The sequence below is a fragment of the Sus scrofa genome, chromosome 3 (assembly GCF_054392235.1).
Source record: "Sus scrofa isolate SSC_HxYL_T2T_F1_AM1 chromosome 3, Sscrofa_HxYL_maternal_Yorkshire_Landrace_v2.0, whole genome shotgun sequence".
NCBI lineage: Eukaryota > Metazoa > Chordata > Mammalia > Artiodactyla > Suidae > Sus > Sus scrofa.
The window spans coordinates 138,165,475-138,178,466 of record NC_139385.1 but is presented as its reverse complement, the minus strand read 5'-3'; the positions used below and the strand labels follow the sequence as shown (position 1 = coordinate 138,178,466).

General features: G+C 49.1%; 1 protein-coding gene across 4 annotated transcripts in view; it reads right to left on the bottom strand.

Annotated features, from left to right (window-relative positions):
* NOL10 (nucleolar protein 10) overlaps positions 1 to 12,992 on the bottom strand; it is a 94,986-nt gene that overhangs the window by 11,372 nt on the left and 70,622 nt on the right. The window contains exons 14-19 of one of the 4 annotated variants that reach the window (XR_014842554.1): positions 11,466 to 11,545; positions 11,179 to 11,277; positions 9,716 to 9,805; positions 2,027 to 2,200; positions 908 to 1,772; positions 351 to 392 (exon numbers count right to left, since the gene is read on the bottom strand). Coding sequence is in view for 1 of the 4 variants with exons in the window: in XM_021087848.2 (XP_020943507.1) it covers positions 1,525 to 1,772; positions 2,027 to 2,200; positions 9,716 to 9,805; positions 11,179 to 11,277; positions 11,466 to 11,545 (691 nt within the window). In the remaining 3 variants the exon portion in view is untranslated. Of the gene's footprint in view, positions 1 to 350; positions 393 to 834; positions 1,773 to 2,026; positions 2,201 to 9,715; positions 9,806 to 10,939; positions 11,278 to 11,465; positions 11,546 to 12,992 lie in introns of those variants that run through there. The other 3 variants (XR_014842553.1, XM_021087848.2, XR_014842555.1) reach the window with 3 other exon arrangements.

Sequence of the window (12,992 nt, the reverse complement as noted above, 5' to 3'; positions counted from 1 at the left end):
AACCACATTTTTCGAACGGGAAGCTAGGAGCTAGAAAAGCACCAGGTACAGACCAGCCTGACCTCGTCCTGGCCGCCTGGCCATTCCTCCTCCTCCCTCCCTTGGCTCCTCCCCAGCCCTCCCGGCTCTTCTTTCAAGATCACCTCCTCTGACAGCCAATCCTCCGAATCAACCCTCGGCCCAGAAATTCTCAAAGCCGAGACTCACATGACTTAGAGCTTACACACATTTTGGGCTTAACTGCCTACCTAGTTCCTAACTTAGACACCTGAAAACTGAAACTGTTCAAATAATACTATCTTTAAGTTTTTTTTTTTTTAATTTACAACAAAACTTACCTTTTTATTCAATTTATTTATTTATTTATTTATTTTGTCTTTTTAGGGTCGCACCTGCAGCATATGGAGGTTCCCAGGCTATGGGCTGAATCAGAGTTATAGCTGCCTGCCTACGCCACAGCCACAGCAATGCAGGATCCAGGCCGAGTCTGTGACCTGCACCACAGCTCGTGGCAAAGCCAGATCCCTAACCTAGTGATCAAGGCCAGGGATCGAACCCATGTCGCCATGGATACTAGCTGGGTTTGATACTGAGCCACCACGGGAACTCCTGAAGCTTACTCTTTCAGAGTGGACAGTTCAATGGTGGACATCCACGCTGTTGTGCAACCACTACCGCTGTCCATTTCCAGGACGTTCTCATCATTCCAAGTGACTCTCCGAACCTAATTCAGTGATGCCCATCCCCCACCCTTCGACCCCTGGCAGCCACCACCCCACTTTCTGTCTCTGTATTCAATTATTCTAGGACATCAATCTGGCCTCTCCGTTCTGCTACAAAAGGCTTACCATTTCTGGCAACTTTTCCAAGGGACCATTTTATTTTTATTTCCTCTTTAGGGCTGCACCTGTGGCATATGGAAGTCCCCAGGCTAGAGGTGAATCAGAGCCGCAGCTGCCGGCCTCCATCACAGCCACAGCGACGTGGGATCCGAGCTGCATCTGTGACCTACACCACAGCTTGTGGCAACGCCAGACCCTCAACCCACTGAGCGAGGCCAGGGATCGAACCTGAATCCTCATGGATACTAGTTGGGTTCTTAACCTGCTGAGCCACAATGGGAACTCCTCCAAGTGACCGTTTTAATAATTAGGTAAACTAAGGTAAAAGTAAACATAACTGAAATTCTCATTTTAAAATATAGCTTATTCAAGAAGTTGTTACCTTTTAATTGCCACTATAATTTAGGAGTGTGGCTTTTGCAGTAAAAAGCGCACTAACGCATATATTTACCAATACTCACGGGGCCACACCCTTAACGTACCGTATGTAAACTGTACCTCAAAAAGTTGTTAAAAATACTCCCAACAAAGACCAGTCGATTTTTCCTCAGGCCTTGTGGCGCTTCCCTCACATTCACTCCAGAGATCAAAATGCCACCTCGAGGGCAAGGGCCCAGCCAGGAAGGGCAAGGCTGGCAGCTTGTCCAGCCACCACCGAGGGCAGCAGGGCAGCGCTACTCACTTCATCAGCTTCTGCTTTGTGGCGGAATCTTGGAAGCTTCTGAATTCTTCGCCTGCTTTGATCTCGTAAAACTGGGGTTTGAGGACGGTCTGCTGGTCCTCCCTGCGTTGCTCCTGCCGCTTCCGCTTTTCCTCCTGCTGCAGGAGCCGGCGCTGCTTCCTGACCTCTGCCACCCAGTCTTTTTCATCATCTGAGCTCTCGGAGCTTTCCGCATCGCTTGGTTTTCCTTCCGGCTCTTCCTCCTCTTCCTGCAAATGAAATGAGTAAGCAGCAGCTCCTTCCCCAGCCCCCCAGCACTGCCCCCCCACCCCGGTTCTCTGTTAGCAGCACTCGCGCCTGGGGGCATGGGACAGCGCGGGCATCAGAGGCGCCTGCAACTGAAGAAACGCCCAGGCTGAAGGTCAAGGACAGCTCGAGTTTGCGTGACGCCTCTTGCAACGTACAGAAACCATTACGGCCCACAAACGGGAGCAAGTTCTATGTGACCAAGAGAGTGCATTACTTTTTCAGGAAGTTCCTGTTGCTCTAAGAGTCTGAGTTTCTTCTTCCTTTTTTCACTGATTTTGGAAACAAGTGGATTCAGAAGCCGAAATTCTTCGCTCTCTTCATCAACTTGGAAGTCAGGGTTCTCGAACATCACTTTAAATCGATCATCCGTGAGAATGTTAGGAAGGCTCTGAAAGAAGAAGGATGCCAAAACTGAACATGAACACCACCATAAAATCTGACCAGAAAGGTGGCTTCAAAACATTTCGCCCAACACGAAATCAACAAGCGGCACAAGGCAGGACTTAGTAAATCCCCATGACACTGTTTTACGACTCGTTTCCAGAACTGCTAATTGCTTATCTCTTACCCACAGATTCTACTAATTTATTGCCCAGAAAATATGTATCACTTGGCTGTTACACAGAAAGAGCCAAGAGGGAGTCTTCTGAGCTGGCTTTATGCTTCAAACATTTGAAAGGACGTTCACCAATGAACACTTTTCGATGCGAAACATTTTTCAAGGAAATAGATGTTTCTGAAATACGGCTTTTCAAGCAAAGCTACTACACCGAATGAAGATCAGTGAGTCTTTCACGCCACATTTCGCCGTCTGGCGAGGAGGTACACACCGCTCACACGCCGAGCTTTGACGCGGTGGGGAGCTGGCGGGGAGCTGACCGACGGCACCGAGGAGTTACTGGGAACGTCAGGGAGACTTCCTTCCCTTACAGGTCAGCCTCGGCTCCCCCACCCCACCCCCGGCCATTTCACTGTCCTCAAGGGATACCGATTTGGCATCAAAAAACTTGACTCAAAAAACTTGACACCTGAGCCCGACCTGAATAGCTCAGGACTGCACTCAGCTCCTTTTCATCTGTACCACTTCTGAACACGAAGTTTTCTAGAATGTACTATAAACTTTCCTCTTCACTAAAGAGAGGGTCATCTTATACCCTCGGGGCTCTCCTATTGCTCCTTATCTGCCATAGGCTTGGAACCCAGATAAGTCAACCTACCTCCCGCGGACTGCAAAGTAAACAGCACGAACACAGGCTGGAAAACCAAACCTGCTGGTGGCGGGCTCGGCTACGTAACAGACTGATTTCACTGCCTGTTCGGTACTATTTGCAGAGTAAATAAGGCTGTAAGTAGCTGAAGTCTGACATCTGTACTTGGATACAGGGCTACAAACACCGAAGCTGGTAAAACCTGGGACATCACGGAGCCTGGGCTGTTTATTACACACATGCCCTGAAAATCTGTCCAACCCTTACTAGAATTCTATGAGATACTGAACATATATTTGTGGGGTTTTTAGCTTCTTTTTTTTTTTTTTTACAAATGATTCTTCTTTTTCTCTTTTGGTCTGTTTTTTCCATTACAGTTGGTTGATAGTATTCTGAATGTCCAGAACATTTAGAGTGCGCTGTCAATTGAATATATAATTTGAAATCTACTGATGTCTTCCCTGATTAAATATCACTTCTAAGACAGATTCAGGTGCAAAGATGAAACAGAGATTTAATTTTTGATCCTAAGGCACTCACTCACAACCTAATGAGTAACAAACCAACCAACCTCTACGCACCTTATGAAGGATGCTAAACAGAGCTACTAGAAACAGAGGGGCGAAACGTTAATTCCGGCAAGAGCCATCTCAGAACGGTTCACGGGGGTGTGCGTGGGGGAGGAGGCTGGCCACAGAGAAATTCGAGAGCATTTCCAGCCCACTGAGGAGTGGTGGGCAGCCCTATAGCAAGAAGAATGGCAACATGCGAAAAAGCAAGTTTGGGTGAGGCAAGACTCGAAAGGATTTTAAATACGGTGATTGCGTTCTGCTGGAAGGGCAACTCCAGGGAAGAGGTGGACGCAGAGGAGGAGGAGGAGAGGCAGGAGAGCGCGACAAGAACCTCGAGGACAGAAGAGAAGGCGGCTTTGGGAGTCGGCAGCGGCGTGGTGCACGACGGCTGTGGCGGGAGGAACCGAGGTCATGAAGACGAAGCGGCCTCGGGAGGACCCCGGGGAAAGAGACAGGCCGATGGGGGCCAGAGGGGGTTTTAGGAAAGGATGGCTGTGAAATCCACCTCTCCGTGAGAACTGGCAACCCTCGCTCTGGAGGAGACAGTAGCCTGGAAAAGAGGGTAAGAAATTTCTCTGAAGGGTTCAGCTCAAGTGACTAGAAAGCTGGCCACACCCTGAGTCGGGATCCAGCACTGGAGACCCTCAGCAAAAGAGACCTAAGAAATACGGGCAAGACATCTCGCTCCGAGAAACGAAGACGCCCTCCGGTGGCTAAGGAGACGGAGCACTGTGTACACGCGACCCCGGATCCTACTGAGCTCCGAGAAGAGCCAGGGTATCAGCCAGGGTATCGAGCCAAGGCCCACGGAGGAGCCCCGCACGCATGTGACTGAGCAGCAGGGGCTCATCTGAGAAGCCTGCACTCGACGAACCGCACGACGCTGTCGAACAGGTCCAGAGTGGAAACACCGAAAAGACCCGAGGTTCCCACGGGAGGGCCGACGTCCTGATAGGGGACACGCTCGCCCCAAACCACAGAAAGAGCGACCCCCAGACGGAACCCTAATGTAACCTGCGGGCCCTGCGTGATCACAGCGTCTCAGCGTAACGATCGGCCCCTCTGGTGGGGACCCCGAGGGGGAGGTGATTAAGTGACAAATAAGTTGCACTGCTTAAAGACAACTGAGCCTTGGATGAAAAAACAAAAGAAAAACTCCTCTCACCCAGCTACGAAACCATTTCCCCCAGAGACTTTTCCCAGTCTAACTGCTTATTTTCCTATTTAAGGAAAAAAAAAAAAAAAAAGGCCAGCTGCGATGCCGTCAGTCATGTTCCGCTGCAGGTGACAAGCATCGGGCTAGCGCTTGGCCCGCAAATACCCAGGTACCCACTAAACCTGTGCCGCGGCCCCGCCTCCGAGAGGTAGAGGATGCGGAGGTCTGAGAAGGCTGCTTACGTATTAGCAACACTGTGTCCCCATCTAGTGACCTACGTGAGATGCTTGTCATTTAAAACAGGCTACCTCCTGCAGTGCTGTGATATCACGGAACCAGGGCGACGCAGCCTTCGGAGTACAGAAGCTCCTCCTTCCAATCGCTGCTAAAACCCTGCTCAAACAACAGAGAGGGGCCTTTAAAAAGACACAAACCCTGAGGGACGAGGAGACCAGGAAGGGAAAGATGAGCAGTGAGGTTCAGCAGCGAGAGAGGAAGGGCCAGCGCCTTCGTCCGCAGCGGGGGGCCTCTGGGGGGCGAGGACGCTCCTGGCACCAGGGCCGCAGCCCACCCCCCAGGCCCTCCTGACGCCAGCTCTCAGTCCTTGGAGAGCTGGCGGCCAGGCCGTCACCCTCGACGCAGGAGCATCCGACCAGCCAGGAGAAAGGCTGCAAGGCCACTGCCACCTGAGGCCTCCACAGGCGACAGCGGGGCCAGGTCAGCACGTGGAGGCGGCTGGGGCCTGGGTCCACCTCAGAGCGTCCCCTCGGCTTCTTCAGTCTGAACAAATCGCCGTGGATCATAGCAGGAAAAACTACTTAAAAAAAGTTTTTTGTTGAGAAAATTTCCCAGCACTAAGAAGCCTCAGTCCCTGGATGGCAGGGCCTCCCAGGTGGCCTCTGGAAGGAGGACGGTCCCCAGCGGCCCCCGCCCGGCGCCGAGCCGCGACGGACGCGCCTCAGGCTCTTCCTCTTCCTTGCCTTCCTCTCTTATTTTGGAGGAGAAAGTCCTAGAGAACTTCCTGAGGAAAAGAGGCACGTGCGAACTTTGGTGTTTGAGACTCTCTTTCCTCGTCTGCACACGGACTGCCTGTCCGGGCTGGAAACAATTTTCCTTCAGAAAAGAGCAGGTGCCTGTAATTCTGCGTCCCACCTGCGGGAGGTGGAGAGACGCGCCAGGATGCTGGCGGAGAAGCAGGAGTCAGTGGTGGTCATTCCAGAAGCGACCTGGGCAGAAGGAGGTCCAAGAGACTTCCCCAGAAAAGCAGAAGCCACGCAATACCTGATTTCCACACCGTTATCTTGAGATGAGGTTTAGACAACTGGCAAGGAACCGAGGGAAAACTCCACGGAGAACTCACAAAACGTCAATGACTAGTCCAGAGAAGGCTAAGGCTGTGCAGGAGATTACCTGCCTGACAGAGACTCGGACGTGAAGAGCGTTTGCAGGTCCTGACGCAGTCAACGCCGAACATCGACTTACCTGAGGTCATCCACAGACAACGCCTGACATGTAAAAGTCAAGAAGCAGTAGTGAGAGACGCAGAGTTTCACACCAAAATTAGAGCTAAAAAGGCAAAGGTGTCAAGAAAGGTGAAAATGGGGATTTGGGGGGGGAGAAGGACAGATGGATAGCCAACATTCCGAATAAACTTGGAGAAATATTTAGTTTTTAAAACTCAAGGAGTTCCCTGGTGGCCCAGTGGCTAAGGATCTGGCTTTGTCTTTACCGGTGTGGGGTGGATTCGATGCCTGGCCCTAGAACTTCCACATGCCATGGGTGCAGCAAAAAACCAAACAAACCGAAGAATCCCTAAAACCTCTGTGTGTAGACGCGTAATAAAAAAAGAAAGAAAGAACGAACTTCTAATTGGCACTAAAAGCTTTAAAAAATAGTATGTTGGATGTTGAAAGTGATCTGCTCCCCCCGAGTGTCTATTTTATCTTTTCCCAGAGAGATGAGTCATTCCCTACACATAAACCGTCACGGGCAGGGAGCAATCTCTGAGGCTGTGAGGACACCTGTCCCACGGTCTCCAGGCCACGGATGCCATGGACCTGACCAAGAGGCTGCAGGATCTGCGAGAAGAACGTTCATACAAAGCCTTAAGGCAGCAGTGAAAATGTGGCAGAAAAGGCCAACAGGTGAGATACGGCACCTGTAAGAAAGGCGGCTCTGCCACAACTCACATCCTTACAAATCAAAGGGATCAGTGCCCCCACGCCTCTTCAAGCTTCTTGTTCATACTGGGGGCCTAATGCATATTAGCTGAAAGAATAAATGGATTAATTCTTAGCTAGAATTAATACCACCACATTTCTAAGTTCGGGTAAGGTCCAGACAGTGCTTCTAGACGTGTGGTGGGTCATCTGCCCCTGCAGATCCAACAGCAACCGAACGGTAAACACCTCGTTAGATCTTAATTACGCTATTGGTGGTACCGACATCTGGGAACATGTGTCACCAGCGGCCTCGTGAGTTTCAGCAGAACCGGAGCAGAGCCAGAACCGCACCCCCCTGACTTTCAAAGCAGAACTCGTGAGAGCTTTAAAGCTCCTGAGGGTTTGAAGAGCTGAGTTCAAAGACAAGACTAATGAACTGCGGATGGATTTAACAATTCTTTCAAGCGTTCTTTACAACTATAATGAAGGATTCCGTCCTTAACTCAGGAATGATGTGTAGGGGCATTTTAATTAGATTAAACTGTGAAACAAATCATACTGTCTGATAACATTTTCAGGTTTTCAAATGATTATATTGAAGGATTTCTGGAAAGAAACTGATCTCTGATAATGGGGCCTGACTTGGGTCCGCAAGCCACTAAGAAGCCAAGGAGGGGCCCATTTGACAAACCCCACTTTCTAGCAGGACTGTACAGTTTACACGGCGACAAGCACGGTACTTCAGCTCCCACAGCGGAAGGGAAACCACTGGGTGATGGAAGATGCGGGTTTCTCAGGTTCCTCTGCCCGCACTGCAGTGGAAACAGCACCAAGTCTGACGCTTCGTCACAGGATGACCCCATTCACGTTCTGACTACAGCTGCTTTACAGGCACAGACAGCCGTGATGTGCCCACTGACTGCAGATCACCCGGCATGGCTTTGGCTCCCGTTGTCGCTTTTACCAGCGCTCGACTCTCCACAGCTGTAGGTCACCTGTGTCCCCTACCTTCTCTGGTCGCACCTGATCTTAACCGAAGTCCGTGCAACGAGGGGGCACTGTGAGAAAAGGGGGCTTTCGCCACATCTTCATACTCATGAGAGCTTTTACAAAGGCTCCTGAGCTGTGTTGACCACGCCGCACCAAGTATCGAAATTCAATTTTAACTGAAGTGTCCTACTCTCTCTAACATTAAGTGGGGTAACGACCCATAAGCATAAAACACAGAGAGAAAAGAACACATCTGCAGCCTAAATTGCTCCTCTCCCTTCCTGCTGAGCCTTTAGGACATGTCAAGCCCAAGATGGCTTTCACGGTCTTGAAGAGGGACTTGATACAGCTGAAAGGTCACCTGCCTAATCGTCCTCAGGCTGAGCCAGCGAGAGGCTCCGTGTGAATACGCTGAGCACAAAGCCGAGGCACCTCACGGCACACACCTTCCCTTCCTACCCCGAGGAAGCTGGGAAGGAGCTCCGCCTCAGCACATAGATACATACATTATGTAAGTTTAAGGAACTGTTTCCACCTTGCTGCATTATTCACACAGTGCAAATGGAAACATAAAGGCCATCTGTGTATCCATGAATTATTTACTTGGGTTTCTAAAAGTTAAGCTTGAAATACGTTAAAAGAACAGAACACACAAGGAGGCAGAGGACGACAGGGAGCAGTGAGTGTGAACCCACTGAGTGGTCACAGCCCGCGGAGGTGCCGTTGGGGGGCAGCGGAAACGAATCCGACTAGTGACCATGAGGTTGCGGGTTTGATCCCTGGACTCACTCTGTGGGTTAAGGATCCGGCGTTGCCGGGAGCTGTGGTGTAGGTCGCAGACTCAGCTCGGATCCCGAGTTGCTGTGGCTGTGGTGGAGGCCGGCGGCTACAGCTCTGATTCGACCCCTGGCCTGGGAACCCCCATATGCCTCGGGGGTGGCCCTAAAACAAACAAAACGAGAGAGAGAGAGAGAGAACAGAGCCAGCAGACTCCTCCTGAGAGCTCCAGACAGCCGGCCGGGTCCCAGTTCGGCCGTCCACCCAGGCGGGTCCTGCGGGCTCTCGGGAGAGAGCAGGTCTTCCCGGCTCATTCCAGAGACCAGCCCGCTGGGTCACCGCCCGTCTGATCTCAGCAGAGGAGAGGACAGCACCGAGGAGGATGGAGGAAGCCCACACGGGGGAAATTCAAAAATCCCCTTCTGTCCAGACAACATCAGCTAAATGACACAGTAACCCTTTGTCTACGACCACTCTCTGTCAATTTTCACATCAGTAAGAGAAGGCAGACGGCAGTTATTCCTCAGAGCACATGCTCCCAGTAACGCCATGTCTAAATGAAAGCGGGTTACTTCTGAAGCTCTAACCAACCTAGGAAGTATAAACAATAAATACATAAACAACCTAAACACTGGACAGAAAAGCATCATTTAAAATACATCCACAAGTGAGAAGAAAACTATTCACAAAGAATTTTTAATAAAATGGGAAGCCATGTGTGTTACTTTATAGAACCAGGATAAACATCTTATTTATACAAGAGTATCCTGTAATTATAGTTCACAATTTTAAGAGAACTAAGACAGGAAGGAAATTCACTAAAATATTAATTAATGATGCCTTTCTTTAGATAGAATTATATGGGTGACTTTGTTATATTCTTTCCTATTTTGCAAGCTTCTTATATTGAGCATATACTACCTTACAAGCAGGGAAAAGAAGAAAACTAAATGCATTTTTAAAGTAAAAAGACAAGTTACTAGCAAGGAAATGGAAAAACAATTTTATTACTATTTTCCCGGCCTTATAAAACCTTACCTTAGCTTTCTTTTTCCATGTAGATTTTTGCTTCTCCTCCTCTTCTTCAATTAATTTAAGTGCCAGCTCTTTGTTAACTTTTGGCAATTTCTAGCAGAGGGGAAAAAGAAACCGTACTGAAATACCGACATTTTAGCTTTAAAGGTTAAAGCAAAGAGCGGGGACAAAAGTGCTCTGTGTCCTACCTGCCTGGCTAATACGGACGCATTCATTGCCTTAAAAACTTAACAAGGAGTTCCCTGGTGGCCTTGTGGTTGGGGTCCAGTGTTGTCACTGCTGCGGCTCAGGTGTGATCCCTGGTCTGGGAACTTCTGCATGCTTTGGGCGTGGCCAAAACAATAACCCAGAAAACCCCCTTAATCTGGAGAAAGGGAGAAAGCTGACACTAGCCTTTTGTATGGAAACTGTGCGCACGTGTTTTAGACAACATTCAGTTACAAAGGACTCGACCACTGGTGGTTCACCCTGACCTAGACTGGAGGCAGCAGGAGACGGAGTCTACTCTTCTGGTCTCCTTGCTGCTGGGCGGGTGTCACGGGTCACAGTCTCCTGCCCTGGCAGCAACAGGTGGCTCCAGCAGAGTGAAGGAGTCCAGTCTGCAGTGCCCCCACCCTCCCAGGAACGGCCTCCTTCGGCCTCAAGGACCCTCCTCAGCGGTCTGGGCCCCAGCCCCGGGCCCGTCTCTTGCCCGAGGCCCAGCCCTGGAATGCTAGCTGCTTCCTGCAGCCGCCGCCTCTTAGCGGCACCTTAGTGTTCTTGCCGTTTCGGTTCTCTGCTACCAGAGTGACAATTCTTCACGTCAAATTCTATTAGGAGGAGTTCCCATCGTGGCTCAGCAGTTAACCAACCCGACTAGCATCCACAAGGATGCGGCTTCGATCCCTGGCCTCACTCAGTGGGCTAAGGATCTGGCGTTGCTGTGAGCTGTGGTGTAGGTCCCAGAGGAGGCTCAGATCCTGTGTTGTTGTGGCTGTGGTGCAGGCCAGTGGCTACAGCTCCGATTCGACCCCTAGCCTGGGAACCTCCAAATGCCGCAAAAAAACCCCACCTCTCTATTAATAGAACTAGTGTGGCCTGATTCCTGTCTTGACCCTGATGGTCTAAGGATCATTTTCCAGGACCCAAGCAGCTAGCCGAAGACACTGCCGGGTGTCAGTAAGAAACAGGGATTTGCAAAGCCCCAACACTCTGAATCTAAATACCCACTAGAAAACAGAATCAGACTTTCTCGCTAGGGCTGCCAGTATCAGTTCCCCCAGCTTTATAGCCACAATACCTTCACCACCGAGCCCATGATGATAAAGCTGCCAAGACTATCCACCCTCCTGACCAACAAGCTACACCAGGAACACGAGTAAACTAAGGAAGGAAACACAAAGACATGGATGGCGCGCTTCTCCGACTCGCAGACGAAGCGAAACCGAGGAGCCCGTCTCGAGGGCCTCCAGGGACGAGCATTTTACCTTTAACTGGACTCTCTGGGCTCGTGTTTCTTCTATCTTCTGCCGGATCTTATCTTTCCTATATTCTTCATAAGCAAATGGATTTACCATCAACTTCACCTTTTCAAAGTGAAAACAATTAGAAATAAGACAACTGCACCGAGCAGCACATTTCACACACACCTGGACTGATAACGCCAAAGAACAGATGGCTTACACATCTTGAGAGTGTTTTCTAAAAATGCAGGTAAGTAGAGAAGAAGGGGCTACAGAGTGCTCATCAGTCACCAAAAATAAACTGTGTTTACCTTGTGATAGAGTCTTATGTCCATGAAAAATCCATGCATGTATGCGCGGAGAAACGGTGACCCAATGAGATGCGTGAGCCCTGTGGAAAGGTAACCAGAAGGGAGCAGGTCCCTGTGAAATCTTGATTAAAATGCAACTGGTTTTCATGGACAATGATTCGATTATAATTTTACTTTTGAGTAAAAATTTAAGGATTAGAATTACTCTTCTTTTTTTTTTTTTTTTTTTTTTTGGTCTTTTTGCCTTTTTTTCTAGGTCCGCTCCTGCGGCATAGGGAGGTTCCCAGGCTAGGGGTCTAATAAGAGGTGTCGCCACCGGTCTACACCACAGCCACAGCAACATAGGATCCAAGCCGTGTCTGTGACCTACACCACAGCTCACGGCAATGCCAGATCCTTAACTTACTAAGCAAGGCCAGGGATCGAACCCACAACCTCATGGTTCCCAGTCAGATTCGTTAACCACTGAGCCACGATGGGAACTCCAGAATTACTACTCTTCTTTAATAACTGTGAAGAAAGTTTTAATCTACTTCAGCAATATCCTTACGTATTTTTAATGTCATGCTAAGCATAAGAATGATGGAAAGGTTTTAAGAACTACGACAGACTGGGAAGGGACGGCGCCTACACTAGGGGTTTTCGGACTCTTGGATTCCATGAACCAGTTCAATTTTAAAAACCACACTAAGCTCAAAACTGGGTGGTCAACTTTTTACTGCCAAGTAGGAGGGGTGGGGAGGCACCACCGGTATCGCCCATAGTTTCCGAAAACGAAGGATACTGTCACAACAATAAAGGGCATGGTTTTTCCCCCAAAAAAGAACAGCTGGCGAATGTACACCAACATATATATTATATACACACCTACTCCATCATGGATGAATGACAAGGTCGCTGCCCATCAGTGTTTGGGAAGCCTGCTTTAAACAATACCTTCCCTGGAGTTGGGTCGACTTCATTTAGAATTAACGGTGCTGGTGGTCACAGAAGGAGGCTCCACCTGCGCCATATACACTATTTATTCATTCCACACATTTATCTGTCTCCAAAATCACACCACCTGCGACAGTCTCCTATGAACAGCAGCTTCAGTTGGTCTACTTCTAGGTGACTATGTTTGCAAGGAAAATATTACTCTGATTTCCACATTTTAGAAATGAATATAATTCCAGATGCAAAAATCACACACGAGGCAAAAGTCACAAAGATCTACGAAAGAGTATGCATTAGAGAACAACATAAAAGGCAAAATTAAATTTAGGATAATCTCATAAAGTAATTATAAGATTTGGTCGGAAAAATACTTTCCTAGAATGCATTAGGTTAATAAAACTGCAGGGTTTGAATATGTGCAGTGGAAACTTAAGAGGGAGAGGGGGCTGGCAGTAGCTGAACTTCAATGAAATGTCCACAGGCACAACAATTTGTATTTAGGTGCCTACATGCACATGTGTCTTTATAACCTTTGTATCCTCTATTAAGTTTATATTATTCCCATTCCAAGTCAGGTCCTAAATAAAAGCC